This window comes from Mauremys reevesii, linkage group 26 (assembly GCF_016161935.1).
Source record: "Mauremys reevesii isolate NIE-2019 linkage group 26, ASM1616193v1, whole genome shotgun sequence".
Taxonomy (NCBI): domain Eukaryota; kingdom Metazoa; phylum Chordata; order Testudines; family Geoemydidae; genus Mauremys; species Mauremys reevesii.
Window position 1 is genome coordinate 12,398,997 of NC_052648.1, and position 17,047 is coordinate 12,416,043.

At 56.7% G+C, this 17,047-nt stretch overlaps 1 protein-coding gene across 2 annotated transcripts in view; it reads left to right on the forward strand.

The window, feature by feature from the left end:
- Window positions 1–1,389: 1,389 nt before the first annotated feature.
- NFIC (nuclear factor I C) overlaps window positions 1,390–17,047 on the forward strand; it is a 144,347-nt gene continuing 128,689 nt past the window's right edge. The window contains exon 1 of one of the 2 annotated variants that reach the window (XM_039515593.1): window positions 1,390–1,863. In XM_039515593.1, coding sequence (XP_039371527.1) covers window positions 1,834–1,863 — 30 coding nt within the window. In that variant the 5' untranslated portion in view covers window positions 1,390–1,833. The remainder of the gene's footprint in view (window positions 1,864–17,047) is intronic. The other variant, XM_039515594.1, reaches the window with a different exon arrangement.

Genomic DNA, 17,047 nt, shown 5'->3' on the forward strand with positions numbered 1-17,047 from the left:
CCCCATTAGTTTTATTAAAGCCTCCAGAATTTTTTGGTGGTTGTTTTCGCCGCTTCATGCAGCCAGAATTTGCGGTTTGGAGTTTGCAGCTTGACTGGGGCGGGTGTTTTCTTTGCTGTTCTTGTTGCGCTGTTTGTGTTGAGGAAGGAGGCGAAGTGATGTTACTAATTTTGAACTGAGCAAGTGCCCCCCCCCCCCCGGCTTTGCAAACTCTTAGCCGCGGCTGGACTCAAGGAATCTAGGAACCCGACAGATGTGTCCGCTAATGCTCACCTGTCGCTGAATGGCCTCGCCCCCCCTCGCCCACTGCGAAACCGGAGCGGCCCGAGGAGTTCACTCGCCTGCTGCAGCAAACAGCAAACGAAGTGACTACGCTAAAGCCTGCGGAGTGAGCGGGGTTCGGGGTGTGACTGGCCGGCTCGCAGGGTGTGATCCCAGGGGGGCCCTGCAGAAAGGCGGCTGCGGGGGGCTGGTAACAGCGCGATTAGAGCCCCGCTTGGCTGTTGATTTGGCACTAACATTTCCCAGGGCCGCTCCGGCCTGTTGCGCTGGGGACCGGCTCTGTAGATCCGGATTTTGCTCTCGGAGCCGCTTCTCTGCACTAGGCGCCCGTGCTGGGCTGAAGGGGGACACCGGGGTGGGGGGCTCGGGCTGCCACTTGCGTGTCCGGGGTCGCTTCTGGTCTGGTCTCTTCCCCCCTAAGCGGGCGCCCGGCTGGTCGGAAGGAGAGTGACCCGGAGGGGCGGTTAGGCGCGTCTGGGTGGTTGTTGTTGTTTTGTCTACGTGCCCTGGGTCCAGATGTTAACAGAAGATCCCCCCCCCCCGCACACACACATCATATCGGGCGATGCCCTTCCGCCAGCTCCAACCCCCTCCCCATCCAGAGCCACCCTTGGGTGCCTTCCCGTGCGTGTTGGCCTGGGGCAGCTCCCGCCGGGGAAGACGCATGTGTCTGGCTGGCTACTAGATACAAAGTTGACAATGTGTTAGCAGCCAGGAGTGAAACTCGAGGGGGGAGCGGGCTGCGTGTGTGTGTGTGTGTGTGTGTGACACACACCCCATCCCTGGCACAGTGACTTCCCCAGAACCTCCAGCCACCGGGGCTTCCATCCTCAGCGTCTCCACGGCCGCCCGCCCAGCAGACGAATATGAATCTGCAGTTTTGATCCTAAGGGCTCTGCCCAACCGCTCCGCAAGCCCTGGCATCTCCCAGCCACCTTGTGCCCCCCCCCCAGCCCCGGAACCTAGGCATTCCCCCACATCTCCCCACTCTGCGCCCCCGCCCCGACTCCCAGCGCGGCTTCGCCCTGCAGCGGCGCAGCGATGTCAGCTAAAAGGGGGATCCTGCATCTTTAAATGGGATGTAATATTTTGGGATGGGCTTTTTCATAACGTCACTTCATTCCTCGCTCCTTTTTTTTTTCATTTTCTCATTCTTTCTTTCCTCTCTCTCTCTCGTGCCCGTGTCTCCAATGGAGCGAATTTCCCTCTAACTTCCCCGATCGCTCCCCCTCTGCCCCCCTCCACTTTGTATTTGGGGGGGGATCTTCTAGGGGGGTCGGAGATCTATACCCCCCCCCGGCTGAGGATGAGTCTTTTTCGTCTTAAATTTCGGGTTGATTTTTTCCCCTCTTAAAGTTGGATCTTTCGCTCTCTCTTGATTTTGGGGTCCCGCCCGACACCCCCCCCCTCCCGCCTGCGATCCATCCCCAGAGAAGAGAGATTCCGGAGAAGGAGACGGGGAAAAACTGCTACAGCCTTCGAAATGACTCAGTAACTTTTGCGCCCTGGGTCTCTCTGCTGCAATTAGTCAGTTTCCCAGATCGGCTCGGGATGTATTCGTCTCCTCTGTGCTTAACTCAGGTAACAGCCCCCCGTGTCCCCCCTCCCCAAATCCCCTCCGGCTGCTTCCCTCCAAGCCCCTGCTTCACCGCTGGCTCTGTTCTTGGGAGCTGGGATGCGGACAGAGAGATTTGCTTCCCCTGCGGAGATCGGTGGGGTTCTCGGTGGAGCAATTTCTCTGCCACCATTAGTGCAAAATAGTTTTACAGTTAAAGAAAAGGGCGGGATTTCTGGTGTGTGTAAAGATCCGGGCTGTCTGCAGCGGGGATGACGCTCGGGTCTTGCCGCTGTTTTTATTAGGCTGGGGGTTGTTTTTTCTGTCTAGTGATTCCCCCCCCCCCCTTCACTTTCACTGGGGCTGGGTTCGCAGGGTTGCGATTGTGGTTGTTGTTGTTGTTGTTTTGTCATGCGGCGGGAGGTGGGTGGGTGCACGGAGACTGCAGGGTTTGGGGGGGCATTTGGGGAGAGAGGAGGGATGGGGGGCATTTGGGGTGTAATTAAAAAGCGCGACTGGCAGCTCGCAGCCGGCTCGCCTCGGGGCACTCCTGCCTTCATGGGCATTTAGAGGGGAAAGAATCGGCCTATAACTAATTCCTTTCAGGCCCCCCCCCCCCCAGTAATACACGTGAAACTTTCCTCTGCACCGAACGGCACATGCCTCCCCCCAGGCCTGGGCTTGCGGGGACGGGCACGATGGGGACAGTTTTTCTTCGAAATGATCTAACTTTGTACGAAGTTGGAATCACGTGTGTGTGTGTGGACTCTCTACCAGCAACTCTGTGTGTGTGTCTCTCTGTGTGTGTGTGTTATTTTAGGGGATACTCTGTGCGCCGTGGCTAGTGTGTATTGTGTAAGTCACAAATATTCACGGTGTGTGTTGTGTGTGATATTCTGAGGGATCATATTTTCTTGGTGTATATTGTGTTTGTGTTAAAATATGGATTATGCGTGTGTTGCTTTAAATGAGAACCTATTCATTGTGGGTGGCTGTGTTACTCTGGGTGATAAAATAGGCTCTGGGTGTTGTGTATTTTATGTGCATGTTATTTTAAAGGGGGTGGCAAAGATCACTACCTGTGTTGTGCATTGTGTTACTCTAGGTCATCAAATAGTCCCTCTCTGTGTGTTGTTTTAGGGGATCACTGGGACTGTTGTGTGGGTTTGTGTTATATTGGGTTATAACATATTGACCGCAGGTGTTACTTTAGATCACAGCATATTGGCCCTGTGTTGTGTGTGTGTTAGTTTATAAAACATAGGCTGCAATATGGTATGTGGGTGTTCTTTTAGGTTCTGTTCACAGTTGGTGTTGCGTGTGTTATTTGACAGGAGAGACTATTCCCTGGTTGCGTTGTGTGTTACCGTTGTGGGCTCTCTGAGTGTGTGCTTTGTGCGGTTTCTTTTTGTGAATAAAATATTCGCTTGAAAGTTTCTTTGCATATTCCACCAAAACTCGGCAGAGGCAGGGCCACGTTGGAGGGGGAGGCTGGATCGCTTGCTCTGTCCATATTGATTCTTGATATTTATTTAATTATTGAGCAGCCAGCCCTCCCTTTGCGTCTGAGTGACCCTTTCCCTGCTGCAGGGCCCACTTGCTCCAGCGAAATCAGGGGTCCGCAGCCTTTCAGAAGTGCTGGGCCGAGTCTTCATTTGTTCACTCTGATTTAAGGTTCCGCGTGCCAGTAACACATTTTAATGTTTTTAGAAGATCTCTTTCTATAAGTCTATAATATAGAACGAAACTATTGTTGTATGTAAAGTAAATAAGATTTTTAAAATGTTTAAGAAGCTTCATTTAAAATTAAATTAAAATGCAGAGCCCCCCGGACGGTGGCCAGGCCCTGGGCCATGTGAGTGCCCCTGAAAAGCAGCTCGCGTGCCATAAGTTGCCTACCCCTGAATCTCTCCTCCCTCTGCTCCTTAGCGACTGTGAGGGTCTATGCTAGGCCTGGGAGCTCCACTGAAAAGAGGGGAGGAGAAAGGGCAAGGACCGAAGGCTCGGTCTGCTCTGGGGTCCCAGCCCCTCAGCTCCCAGCTGCCCCCCAGAAGGAGGGTGATGTTAGTGGGGCAGGATACTAGCAAGACACCCTGCTCGCTTCTCCTTCCGTCTGCCAGTCAGTCCCTCTGGGGCTGGACTTTCCTGTGGCTTTAACCTGATTCTTGCTTCCCCTTCTTGCAACCCCCACATCAGGGTCACCTGCTGCCCCCTGCACTGGGTGTGGGTAGGGGCCCACAGATCTGCACCCCCGGGGAGACAGACACGCCACAGGGACAGGAGGATCCCTACGGCTTAGCTGACCACCCAGGAGGCAGTGCCCGGGAGCAGGCTCACCTCCCCTGTCTTAGGTGTCGTGCACATTGCAGCCGTGTTCCACCTGCCTGTGTCTCTTGGAGAAAGGGGAAGAGAAGCCCCTGGGTTTTGATCTCGCCTCTTTTACTGGCGTTAGTATTTCTGGGCAGTTCCCGAGACAGGCCTCAGGTTCCAGCCCCAGGAGCCCAGGCGACGGTCGTCCCCCCTACATTTTGCAAATAAGGTAACTGAGTTTGCACAAGGCCGCGTCTGGAAATAGAACCCAAGGGTCTCAGATGCCAAAGCTGCATCTCATCGACTCAGCCATGCTGCCTTTGGGAGGGAAGGTGCCAAATCTGTGTGCTTGACTTTGCTGGCTGCAATCATTGCTCTAACCACTAGACCATGCTCTGCTCACTGCTCCAGGAAGGGAACCCAAGACGCCTGATACCCTACCACAGCCACGCACTGTGTAGCCTGCTGGCAAAGCGTGTGTCCTGTCCCTCTCTGGAGCTGCAGTGGGACAGGCCTGTGGCTGGAAACGAAGGGCCTAGATTCGCAGACGGCTGTTGAGCCAGGACGGTGTGTGAGCACGCAGTTAAACACACAGACGAGAGGCTGCAGAATTAAGGTTGCATGAGTGACATTAGCTGTGGTGCTTCCTCAGTTCTGACTTTCTAACCTTAAAGATCTTTAACCCAGCAGCTCTCTCCTTCTCTCCGTCCTGCCTCTCCCCATGCACACGCCTCGCCCCCTAGACAGCCCCTCCTAGGTTAGCACTTGCCAGGGACCAGATGTCTTGGGGGGCTGGTAGTGGCCTGTCAGTCACCACTAGCCCAGTGCAGCAAGGACAACAATTGTGCCCATCGAGTGGGTCTCTCCCACCGTGGCACGGGACTGAGGCAAACCAGGAGCAGAAGCTCCCACGCATGCCCGGCAGGGAGCCTCGTTTGGCTTCGGGAGCTGCCAGAATGGGCCAAACCCTCACCTGACCCCCGCCCTCCCGGTGATGTGGACCTGCCCCAGGTTTGGGCTTTGCGGGGCTCCCTCTGCCCTCGCTCGTGGGCCAGGAGAGTCCCCCCGACGAGCAGCAGCTCTGGGATTGTCCCTTCCCTGCCAGAGCTCGTCCAAGGCACTAAAATAGCCCTGGCACCTCCGCCTAGTGCAGCGCTGGCCGGGGCTCTGCAGTGCTGGCCTTGGTTCCGATCCAGAAGCACGATGACGCGATTGCACACGGTCCAGCTCTCTCTCCTTGACATGGGGCTTCCCTCCACCGAGACCCAGGTTCACTCCTGTCCCCTCGGACAGCAGCGTGAGCTAGCGGTTAGTGCACCGCACTCTCAGCTCTGCCGCTGGCTCCTGGGGTGTGACCTCAGGCAAAACACTTCCCCCTCTGTGCCTTGGTTTATCCATCTGTAAAATGGGGACAGTGATAGTCACCTACCTCCACGGGGCGGGAAGGTCTGAGGCTAAATTAATAACTGCAAAGTGCTTTGAGATCCTCAGCTGGACGGTGCCTTAGATGAGCAATTTATTATGAGTGCAATTAATTATTATTATTAATGCAAGGAGCCTCTAGTGTGTGCAATACCTCGGCCTGCAGAAGCAAGAAAGCATGTGACCTGCTGATTAATTATTATTTATTATTATTTCTGGTTGAGTCCATCCACCCCCTGGTTTGCAGACAAGGTAGGACTGTCCCAGCCAGGGGTAACTCTAGATAATACTGAGTCCTGCCCTGAGTGCAGGGGACTGGACTAGACGACCTCTCGAGGTCCCTTCCAATCCTATGATTCTATGAACTCTTACCCTGAATTCCTAAAGCTACTTCTGAGCAGCGAATATTTCCCCTTTGAAATCCGTCAGAGGCACCAAATCACAGTCTCTCCCCCGCTCCCCGCCCCCCCCCAAAAAAAGCAAAGAAAAGAAAAATGCTCCTGGGGAAGATTCCTATAGCTTAAGGCCAGAGGGACCACTGGCTCCTTCACAGCACAGGCCAGAGAATCCACCCAGGGGTTCCTGCATCGAGCCCACGGCAGCTTCAGCTCCCACCTCTGGCCCTTGTGCAGTCAGTGACCAGTGCCTGGGAGTGTAAAGCACCTGCCGTGCTGGAGGGCAGGAGAATTGGGCCTATGGCGTTCACTCCCTCGTTGTTATTCTAGTTCTTGGCCTGGGACAGGCTTTTCCTCTGGGTTTACCCCGCATCAGGGAATCCCATATCAGCTGCGCTTTCCTCTTCTGCAGAGGGGTTTGGTCACGTTTCCCGGATGCTCGTCTCCAGTCTTGGTCCCACGTTTGTTGTCGCAGAGCTGAGGAGACACTTGCAGGGTTTCAGAGATGAGTAGAGTGAAGTTCAGGGTCATAATCTGCATTCGGGTGCCTGGATCCCGGGTTCTGGGTGGACCCACCTCTGCTTCTGGGGAAGATCCAGGGAACTAACCATGTGCAACCGCTGACCAGGGGAGCCCTGTATGGGTATTTAAACCTCCCAGAGAAGGGGGTCGCTGCCCAGCGTCACCCAAGGGGTAGGAGCCGTGGGGGGAAGTATGTGGTCAAAAGGAAACACAGGACCTGTGTGGGGAGCAGTGCGGCTTTGGACTGGGTGTGTGTGGACGTGTGGGAAGGCGAAATCGGGCTTTCCCATGTGTCATTGCTACAGCTCTCTGAGACTGACCTTGGCCTGGGGAACCACATGATCTTGTAGTCTCACTTGATAAGCCCCCACCTTCTGAGCCCCCGGCCCTTGAATTCCCCCCCCCCCCCGGCTAGGTCTTTATCTGGGTGGAGGAGGGACAGGAGATGTGCTGGGTGGTTGTGCTGTTTTGTCCTCATTCCACAGCCCATGTGGGGGCTTGTGTGAAGGGGGTCGGATGCCCAGCTCCACTCCCGTTGAGGCTGTGCTGGTTTACTCCCGCTGGGCCCATTCATGCCTTCAGCCCAGCGACACCTGACTTACCCTGGCGTCAGGCGGAGGAGCACCAGGTCCCCCGGGTGTGGGCATCCGTGAAGAAAATAGTCCTTCCTAAGAGGGAGTGCCTTGAAAAGCTCACTTCAAATGAACCTCAGTTGAATTGTGCTGGAAAATGACTTGGCAGGGCTGGTGGCTCCGAGCCCAGGTCTGAGAGTGCTGTCTGGCTTGGCTCCAGGGCCCTGCGGGGCTGGGCTCAGGTATTCAAAAAGGGGAGCCCTGGTACCTCTTTGCAAGGGGAGGTCAGAGGAGATGAGACAGCCGCTCGGGCAGTGAATTCCAGCAGTGATCTCAGATCATGTGCTGAAACATGAGGGGTAACTAGCTAGGAACTCGTGGGTTGTGTGTGGGGGGGGAACGTTGCAACATACTTTCGATTCTCCCATCTGCTGCGCATTGTTTGGGAAAAACAATGGGCCCCTTCTTTAAATGTAACCTTCGCGATTCTCTCTCTCGCCCATGTCACGTTCTCCCACTGTCTGTGCCCACCCTCCACCGTGCAGGCCGGGGGCTTGGCCACATCTCCCAGCCGTGCCCTCATGCTCTGCAGTGGCTTAGCAGAGATTTGGCTCCTTCTGCCTGGTCTAATTTTAAAAGCTGGGTCGGTAAAAATAGATCCCCTTTTTAGTGCAATTTATGAACCCGGATACGAGCAGGCAACAGAGCCTGCAGGGAGCTCAGATCCGGAGCTGGGGAGACACGGGGTGCAGGGATGGGTCGGATCAGTAACATGGAGATGGCAGGGTCTTGCGCTGCGCGTTTCAGTGTATGGCTGTATATGTGAGTGTCTGTGCATCCGAGCTAGCTTCCTCTCTCAGCTCCCCCAGGGAAATTCTAGTGACTTCCGGGGAGTCGGGTCCTCTGGGATACATCACAGACTGTTTAGTTACCTCCTTTGGACACTGTTTGTTTAAAACCAGTGGCCAGATGTGATTCTGGTTTACAAACTGCGTCAGTTCCGATGGACTCACACAGTATAACTAAGAGCCGACTTGGGCTCCATACATTAAATTATTAACCCTCATCTGGGTTACCAAAATACCCTTCAATAATTAATGTTAGGCATCTAATTTTCTTTTCCTCCTTTCTGCGGTTGGTTTATTTGCAGCATTTTGCTCAGCCTGGCAATGAAAACAGACTCCTCAGACTCTCATGTGCTGGCACCATCCTGCAATGTTTGGGTTGCTAAGCTCCAAAGAGCGGGTGGGGAGATTACATTAAAATTAAAAAAACGGCTTCCAATGACATTTGGGGGCAAATCAAGAGAGGATTTCTATTAATCGGAGAGTTTAATAAACAAAATCTCAATGTCGGGCCTGAATTTCCTGACAGTGTCTCTTTAAGGGCGCTGGGAGCTGATAAACATGGTCTGTGGCTTTATTTTAGGGCATGCTGGTTACAGGAGCATTCTGGGAGCTGTAGTTCAAATGGGCTCAGTGACATCGCTTCCTGGTGTTGCTCACTTTTACTCTTCCCAGAGGCTCTGGCGGTTCAGTTAGTGCTGGTCCCTAGCAGTGAAATCAGGATCTGGATGAGGAATGTTGGGAGGTTATAGCTGGGTGCTGGAGCCAGCCTCATCGCTGAGTCGAAACGTAGAGGTGACCCGAGGAACAGAGAAATGGGCCTTGGGCACCGGTTCTTTTGCGTCTTGGCGATGGCTAAAGAAGGCTTGGGAGTTGTTTTATGTGCTCCTTGGTTTTTTTCCATGAGAAGCTCAGGTCCCGTCTAGTGTGGAATAGTCTGTGCATAAATGAAAGTCGGGTTGTTGAGCGAGGGAGAGATTTGTAGGTGCACGGCTGTAACTATACAGGTGTACGTTAAATCTGTCCTCCCCCCACCCCACCCCCAGTGTGGACACAGTTACCTTGGACTGGAAGGGCCAAGACACCTTTACACCCGCACCCACACTAGGGCTTGTGAGATGTCACAGTCCCGACGTTGCTTTACTGGGAAAAGTGCCGCGTGTAGAGCAGGCGGTTTAACGCCGAGTTAACCCAGGCTCTGAACCTGGCATTGCCCCTACCCTGCTCCTGTCCACAAACAAAACCCTCTCCCCCGGGGGGTGGGTGTTTGAGCCCTGTGCTGAGCTGCCCGGCCGGAGGTGGCTGCCCTGCCCTGACTCAGGCTGGGAACCCGCTTTGCAATGTGACTGAGGCCAAACCGCTCTCTGCTGCTAGTCCTCCAGCGCCTGCCCACAGGTCCCCGCTGTGCCCAGTAGGACAGACGGCGTCTCCCACAATTGGCTGGGAAGGAATCACCGACCAGCTCTGCTCACTGCAGCAGGGAGCCCCCGGGATACGTCCTAGCAACACGTGGGGGAAGCGCAGTGCCAGCGAGGGGACAGCCGCCTGGGCAGGGCTTTGCAGCAGGGCTGCTGACAGCCAGGCAAGGCTCAGACCCAGGCGCCGAGCGCGCCGGGTGCTCTGCGGTGGCTTTGGTTTGGTTTGATTCACCCCCGGTGAACTGCAGCGGTGGAGAAAGCCTTTGCTAAAGACTGAGCACCCTGGGTAGGGAGGGTACAAGACGCATCCTAACAAGGCCTCCACGTTCCCGCGATACCAGACATTTCGGCACTTCCCACCCCTGCCTGCCCCGCCCCCAGCAGCATGCCTATTATGCACGGCGCGTGCGAGGTCACGCTGGTGGAGCCGGAGCGGTGCACTCTTCCAAAGGGCGTCCCCCGTCCAATACCGGACAGACCCATGTCTGGTTATCGCCCGGCACCGGAGAGGGGACAGAGCAGCCCAAAGGAGACCCCATCTGGTGTAAAACCGGGCAAGTGGCCATCCTATCTCCAGCAACGCCAGGGACAATCGAGCGGACGTGCCTGATACTTACCAGTAAAACCAAGCGCAGTGTGTGTGTGTGTGTGGGGGGCCTTGCCAGGCTTTCTTGAGCGATCCCTGGAAAAAGGAGGTGGGTCCATGTGCTATTTAAAGACCCCAGCCTAATTCTTCTCGGGTGAGAGAGTTCGAGTCCCCGTCCTCTGCTGTTCCTGGTGCCTTGAACTCCGTTCTGGTGGGCGGCAATGCCACTGGAACAGCCCAGCGGGTTTACTTTGTTGCAAACCCTGGTGCTGTAAAAGGGAGTTGAAGATGGGAATGCTGTTATCCACTGTATTCGAGAACAGCCCCAGTGACCCCAACCGCTGTGCCCTTTACACACACGTGGTGAGAACGTCCCTACTCCTGGGCGCTCACAATCTAAACAGACAAAGGGAAACCGAGGCACGGAAACGTCCCTAAGTTCACAAAACAGGTCATTGGCTGAACCCATCACAGCACCCCCTTTTCCTGGCTCCCCAGGCTAGTGCCCAAACCCCAAGCCCATAATGACTTGAGCTCACGTGACTTTATTCAAACACACAAAAAGTTGGGTGACATTTGCCCTGCCGATCGCGTCTCATTGGTGCAGCTCATTTGGCCGCGCGGTTTCCATATAGACCCCGGGGGTGAACTGCAGCCGCGTGCAGAGTCGGTGCCGGGGCGATGCAGGGCTCGAGCCCTGGTTTGAGGTCTCGGTGGGGACCTCGCTGAATGCTGGAATGCACAGTGGGGAACTTCACCCCGTCGGAACAAGAGGCCAAAACAAAACTCCCTCTCCAAACTTTGGGCGAGTTTTGACCTGGGGCTGAACTTCGTGGTTCAGGTTCCCTCTCTAATTATAAGGAGATCATCAGAGTCAGGCCCTCTATTTCTGATCCCAACATTTTTTGAACGCACACGCCCACCCCATGCGTTTTATAAGCCTGTAATTTTTCAGCTGGCAGATCCGGCCTGGCAAACAAGCCACTGGGACTTTCCTTTCTGGGTTTGTGTTGTCACCAGGGATACGGCCGACTCCCTTGGAGTTGTGGGTAGCTGATTCTCTGTGTAGCGCCAGAGTAAATCACTTCAGTTTATTCTGGGGCTCTCAGCTCTCTCCCGCGTCACGTGGGCTGGGAATCTTTCCGTCTCACTCACGGCCAATGGATTAATTTGTCCCTGTTCATTTCCCTCCCCCTTCCCCAGAAGCGCCGGGATTCTGTCTGTGCGATGGGGTGTGGCCGCCCAGCATGGCAGCCAGCAGTTGGGATGGCTCGGCCTGGCACTGGCTTCTGCCCCTTCCCCCACCAGATCCGAGCGGTTGGAGGCCGCAGCAGCTCTGGTGTTTGCTGCATCACCCTTCCAGCGGGGCATGGGGGGGGGGGCATTTCAGTCATCCCTGACCTGTCAGGAGCTGGGTTTTCCAGACCCCTGCCCCCCGCTTCACTCTCACCCAGCCTATCGGTTCCCCTCCCGCCGTACACCCCAAATAGCCCAAGCTGCCCTTGTTTGGCCCAAATCTCTGAGGACACTCGATTTTCCAGCCTCTGGTTTGCAGCGTCTCCTCCTCTCCCCCAGTGCAGCCTGGGCGCTGGAGATCGAGACTCTGAACCCCCCGCGATGGTGGCTGCAGTGACACAGGAGGACGGGCACCGAAAGCAGCAGGGGTCAGTTGGGGGGCGGGAAGGGCAAAGGAAATACTCCCAAGCCCAGCGTAATGCTCCTCGCTGCGCCTCTTCCTGGGCGATGCCGGAGTGTCGGTAATTACCCGCGCGCACGGCTGCACGGCCGCGGGGTGGGGGAGCAGCGAAACCCTTGCGGGGACAGTTCCCCTGCTGATCCTGCTCTCACTTTGTTCCCACACGGGCTGAGCCGGATGCTCAGGTCTCCTGCCGTCAGCACGACTCCCGCAGCCAGGGCCACCAGCTCCCAGGCTACGAGCGTGTCTGTCGGCAGAGCCATCGCTCGCCCCCCACCAGCCCTACCGCTCCCGGCCTGTAGCTTGTGTTGTAGGATCGCCCCAGGAGGTACTGGGTGTTGGTTACACCGAGGGGTGGGGATGGGGGGGGTATCGTTCTGACTTTCTGAGCCCACTCTGCTGCTCTGAATTCTCCGCCTTTGCGCCTCTCTCTCAGCCTGAGATTTTCTCAGGCTTGGGCGGGTTCCTAGGCTGGGGAATCCCAGCGTTTAAGGCCAGAAGGAACCACCAGATCAGATGCTCTCCCCTGTCTCAGCAACCTGCTGGGATCCACTCAGAGATGCAGCCGCTAGCTTGTGGCTTGGATGGAGCCGGAGGTGCTCAGCGCCTCTCCGGACCAGGCTGGTGGTGGCACCCGAGCCTCCCCAGGCACCAGTCATGGCGTTGGCTTTGATCTATACAGGCCCTGTAAGGCTGGTCGGTGGGGCAGCAGGCTGGATCCAGGCACTGGCAGAAATCACCCCTGGAGAGAGACTCCGGATTTACGCCAATGCAGCTGAGATCAGCGCCCGCCCCTTGCCGTGCCCTGATAACCCCCATTGCCCGGGATGCTCCCCAGAGCTGCGCGTTTGCGGGTGGAGGACAGGAGTTCCCTTCCCTTGTGCTGACCTCCAGTCTCCCTGCATGGCTGATCCCTGTCCCCAGGCCTCTGCCAGGAGGGGTCATGCAGGGAGGGTCCTGTTGGCTTTGTTTTCTTTCCTGAGCCCCGGGGCAGGGAGCTTGGGAAGGGGGGCTCTGTGCTGCTGTTTGGTTTGATGGCTTTGGACACCCTGAAACACGGAGAGAGGGGCTGGGATTCTGCCAGCCGGGAGCCGGGCTGTGCACCCAGCATACTGAGCCGGGGCAATGCATGTTACACCAGGGAGCAGGGATCGCCTCGAAATTCCTTCCTAGGGCTCTGGAACAAGTAAGGAAGACGCTGGTTTCCTGACGGGCCACCCCGTCGGTTGTGCTGAGCCCAGTTCCGGCTGGCCCAGGATGTGGGCCAGTGCGAGGATGAGTGAGAGCCATGCAGCTCCCTTCATCCATCCTCGCTCTGCCCCCTCCTCACGCCAGATCAACTCCCCACGTCTTGGGCCAGCTGGAGTCAGACGAAGTACGGGGTGGCCCGTCAGGAAACCAGTGTCTTCCTTAGTTGTTCCAAAGCCCTAGGAAGGAATTTCGAGGCGCTCCCTGCTCCCCGGTTTGAGCCCATTTTTGTGGCATGGAAAATGCTGCGCCGGGGATTGATTTATTGATCAGCTGTTTCTCTAAAAGTGCATTAAACCATGGCTTCCCCGTCTCCTGCCAGTGTCCATCTGCAATTAGCGCTAAGGCCAGAGTATCCGGCCTGTGTCTGAATGTGATCGTATTCGAGGCAGGGAGAGTGTAAAAGAAAAGTCAAACAAGCAAAATATTTTTTTATTCCACAACTGAAACCCAAAAATATTTGGCACCCAAAAATGGAAAAATGTTTGGTTTGGAGGCAATTTCCCCCCCCCCTTTTAGTGGCTGAAAAGAGGGGGAAATATCAATTTTTGACAGACGCCCACAAACCATTGATGAAAAATTTCTGGGAAACCTTTTTTTGAGTTTGTCTAAATTTTTCACAGCTCCAAAAACCATTTCCCGGCCAGCTTAGCTGGGGACCCTGCCCGCTTCCATCCTGTTCTCTTTCACGGAGCCAAACCAGGCCCGCCTGGCCACTGATTTGGGGGGGGTGCCCTCCCCACTGCCCCACACCTCTCCCATCTTTGCAGCAGCCTGGGAGGGTAACTTTGGTGGCTTGCCAGGTTTTCCTCGGTAGCCTCCAATCATGGCGTTTGCTGCAAAGCACTAGGCTGAAACTCCAGATAAATCAGGGGATGGATGAGGTTTATCACCAGCATTGCTTGGCTGCAGTTGGGATCTTCATGCCATCTCCCCCTTCCCCCAATTCTCCCCCCCCCACCGCCCCGGGATTAAGGAAAGTGAGACAGTGGAGAGAACTGTAATGTGAACCTCTCTGAGCACGGCTGTAAAATCTCCTTTAGTAACCTGTCCGCCTGGGCTAGCGTGCACCACGGGGTGCATACAGATGAAGCCGCGCTGCTGAAAAGTGCAGAGTAAAGGGTTTTTTGATGGAAGTGGCCGTGCATGCGAGATGGGTGTTGGAGAGAGTGTATGTGTCGGTGTGTTTGTGTGCCGGGGGGGACGTGCACGAGCGTGTACGTGTGTGCAAGGCGGCGTGCTTGGGTGCGCGAGGCTGTGTGCGTGTGCGCACGAGGAGCTGTGTGTGTTTGTCCGAGGGGGGAGGCAGAGGTGCGTGGGAATGCCTGGGCACACGCCAGTAGCACTGTGTGTGTAAATTAGTGAAAGGGAGGAGACGAGCCGCCTGGGTGTGCACAGGAAGGGCCGTGTGAGTGTGCGAGATGGCTTGGGGATGAATGGAGGGGGTGGGCTGTCGGCCGCCCGCCCCGAATTCTCATAGCGGCCTGCCTTTGGGGGTCTCTGCTGCTCCCCAGCTGTGGCTTGGGCTAGGCCAAGGGGTTCCCAGGCCAGAATTGCTCTGACTGGCCCCTGCCTGCAAGGAGCTGATGGGCCGGGGTTGGTTTGTTCTTCCCGGGGCCGGAACAGAGCCCCGGGACAGCCCAGGAGAGGGAGCTGCGCGCCACGGGCTGGGGCGTTCTGACAATCCCAGGGATGGCAAATCCCCACCCTCCAGTCGCATCCGGGAAGCCAGAGAGAGCTGTGCCTTGCCCTGGGTGATGATCAAAGGGGCCGGGAGCCACTGAACCAGGCATGTCTGAGCACAGCTGCTGGCTCCAGGCCCAGCCCACCTTCCCGCTCCTCTCTCCAGAGAGTTTATTAAACAAATCTCTTTAATTGCACCCGGAGAAGAGTTTGTAGGAAAAGCAAGGGAAATTCCCCTGCTCTCTGCTCTGCCTTTCCTGGCTCTCAGGGATCAGCCACTTCCCAGACTGGGCGTGCGTTTTCTCCTCCTTGCCGTCTCTTTTTCCTCCGGCTTCTTACTGCAGCAGCCCTGAGTGCAGAGCCCTGTTGGGCTCTGAGCTGGACGTGCAAACAGTGAGAGACTTTCCCTGCCCCAAAGAGCTTCCCCTCTGCCCAGACAAGGCAAAGGAGGCGAGGAGACATGACTTGCAGAGCGTCGCACGGCAGGGCAGTGGCAGAGCCGGGCTTAGCACCCAGGGATCCTGAGTCCCCGCTGGGTACCCAACCTGCTACACCGCTCGGCCTCACCGCTGGCCAACTTTGGGAGGATGAGCTCTGTGCCCCTCCCACCCCCAGCTTCCATCTTGGCTCAGGCTTTGCTCCAGCTTTTTGGCAAGGGGGGAGGTCTCACCCCCTCCAGTTCACTCCCGAATGCAACACGCGGAACTGGCTGGTGCAGGGTGTGCACTTCTGCCCCCTACTGGAGAGAATCAGCACGGTGTAGCAATGGGGCCCTGGGCGCCTACCACCTAGCGGAGAATCTTCTTTAGCATTTTGGAGCAGGAGGAGCTGAGCTCTGGGCCTGCGGCCAGCGCAGGATCCAGCCCACGGTGACAGCGCTGCAGCGGCTGATTGCGTGCAGTGTCCTGTCCTGCAGTCCGGGTCGTCCTACCCTGCCTGGCTGCGTTAGGTCTGTCCGCATCGAGGTCCCCCCTTGACCGGTGCCCCCGTGCCGCTGAAGCCCCTTTGGAACAGAAGCCAGTCTGTGGAGCACGCTTGTGAAAGGAAGACAAGCCCCGGGGGCGAGGCGGTTTAATCCACTTGCCGGGCCTGGCCTCCAGCGGCTGCCGCGCCTCACCAAGGAAGCTGATAGCCTGCGTAGGCTCCGGTGTGGGTCACTGCTGGCGATCGCTGCCCGCACTGGAACTGAGCGCGCTAAGATGACCTTCGAGCTGTCTGCAGAGCCGGCCCAATGAGGCTCCCACATGTTGCGTCTGGAGACGGATGTGGAGGGAGAAGGCCTAGTTCTGACCCCACCCCCCGCCTTGGACAGCCCCAGTCCTCCTGGGACAGATCCTGGGCCCTGCTCCAGCCCTTGGCTACTCGGTCGTGGTACTAGCCGGGGCGTTTAGGCGAGCTGTGCACGGAGGGGCGGAGGTGCCCTGCTACGAACAGCTGTGTAGACATTGCAGCTTGGGCCTGAGGCCTGGGGAGGGGGCATCTCTCGGCCTGGGCTCGGAGACTCCACGCTCGCTGTGCAGATGCACCCTTGGTAGCCCCCAGCGCTCGAGCCCGACTCTCTAGCTTACGCCGCCTTTCGTTCGGGAGCTCCCCAGTTCTGGGCCAAGACGGCGGTCGGCTCATGCCGCCGTCCAAATCTGGCCCCGATTTAAGTCAGAGGAGAATTAGCCAGGCCCTGTCATGTGCCTTCTAAGCCGTGCCGCATGCCAGCCAGCAAGGGGCACTCACTGTGCCACTGCCCTGGGGAGAGTTGCAGGTGCCAGCTGCAGAGTCTGTGCCTGGTTGCGAGGCTGACAAGGGAGTTGGGGAATGGCCCGTGTAACGTGCACGTCTGCCCATGGGCGACTGCAGCGAAGGGCTCTCCTTGCTCAGGGCAGGCCGCTCTGGGTCCCTTCCATCCCGCCCCAGCTGAAGGCCGTGTCAGTTTCACTTTTGTTTCTAGCTAGTTGTGAGTCAGTTTCTCTTCTTCTTGGCTGCAGTGTTGGCTGGGGAACCCTTGGCTGTGGAGCTGTTGCTTGTCAGAAGGATCTGTGGTGCTCTGGAGGAGCCAGTGCAGGGGACTCGCAGGGCTCAAGCCTTGTGGAATTTAACGGGTCTATGAACCCCACGCGGGATCCTTTGCCCACAGGTGAATTCTGCATTTCGTGCCTGGGAGGCAACCGGGCAAACCCTCCCGGGCAGATGTTGGGCTTTGTCCCACTGGAGTGACAAGCTCTGCGCCTGGCTCCCTGCACTGTATCCGGCTCTTCATGCTAAGCTGAGTCAGCGGCCCAGCAACGTGTGACTGCCTGGCAGTCCTGCCCAGGTGAAGTGTCTAGTGACCCGCTTCTCCCTGGGCTCTGGGAGTCACGAAGGCTCAAATTTCCAAAAGCTCCTGTGTAACTTAGGAGCTGAACTCCCGTTTTCAAAAGTGATCTAGGCACATAAAGGCCAGATTGCCAAAGGGATTTAGGTGCCTGAAGATGCTGATCATACCTAGTTGGATTCATAAACCCCCCTAAGGAGGTTAGGCC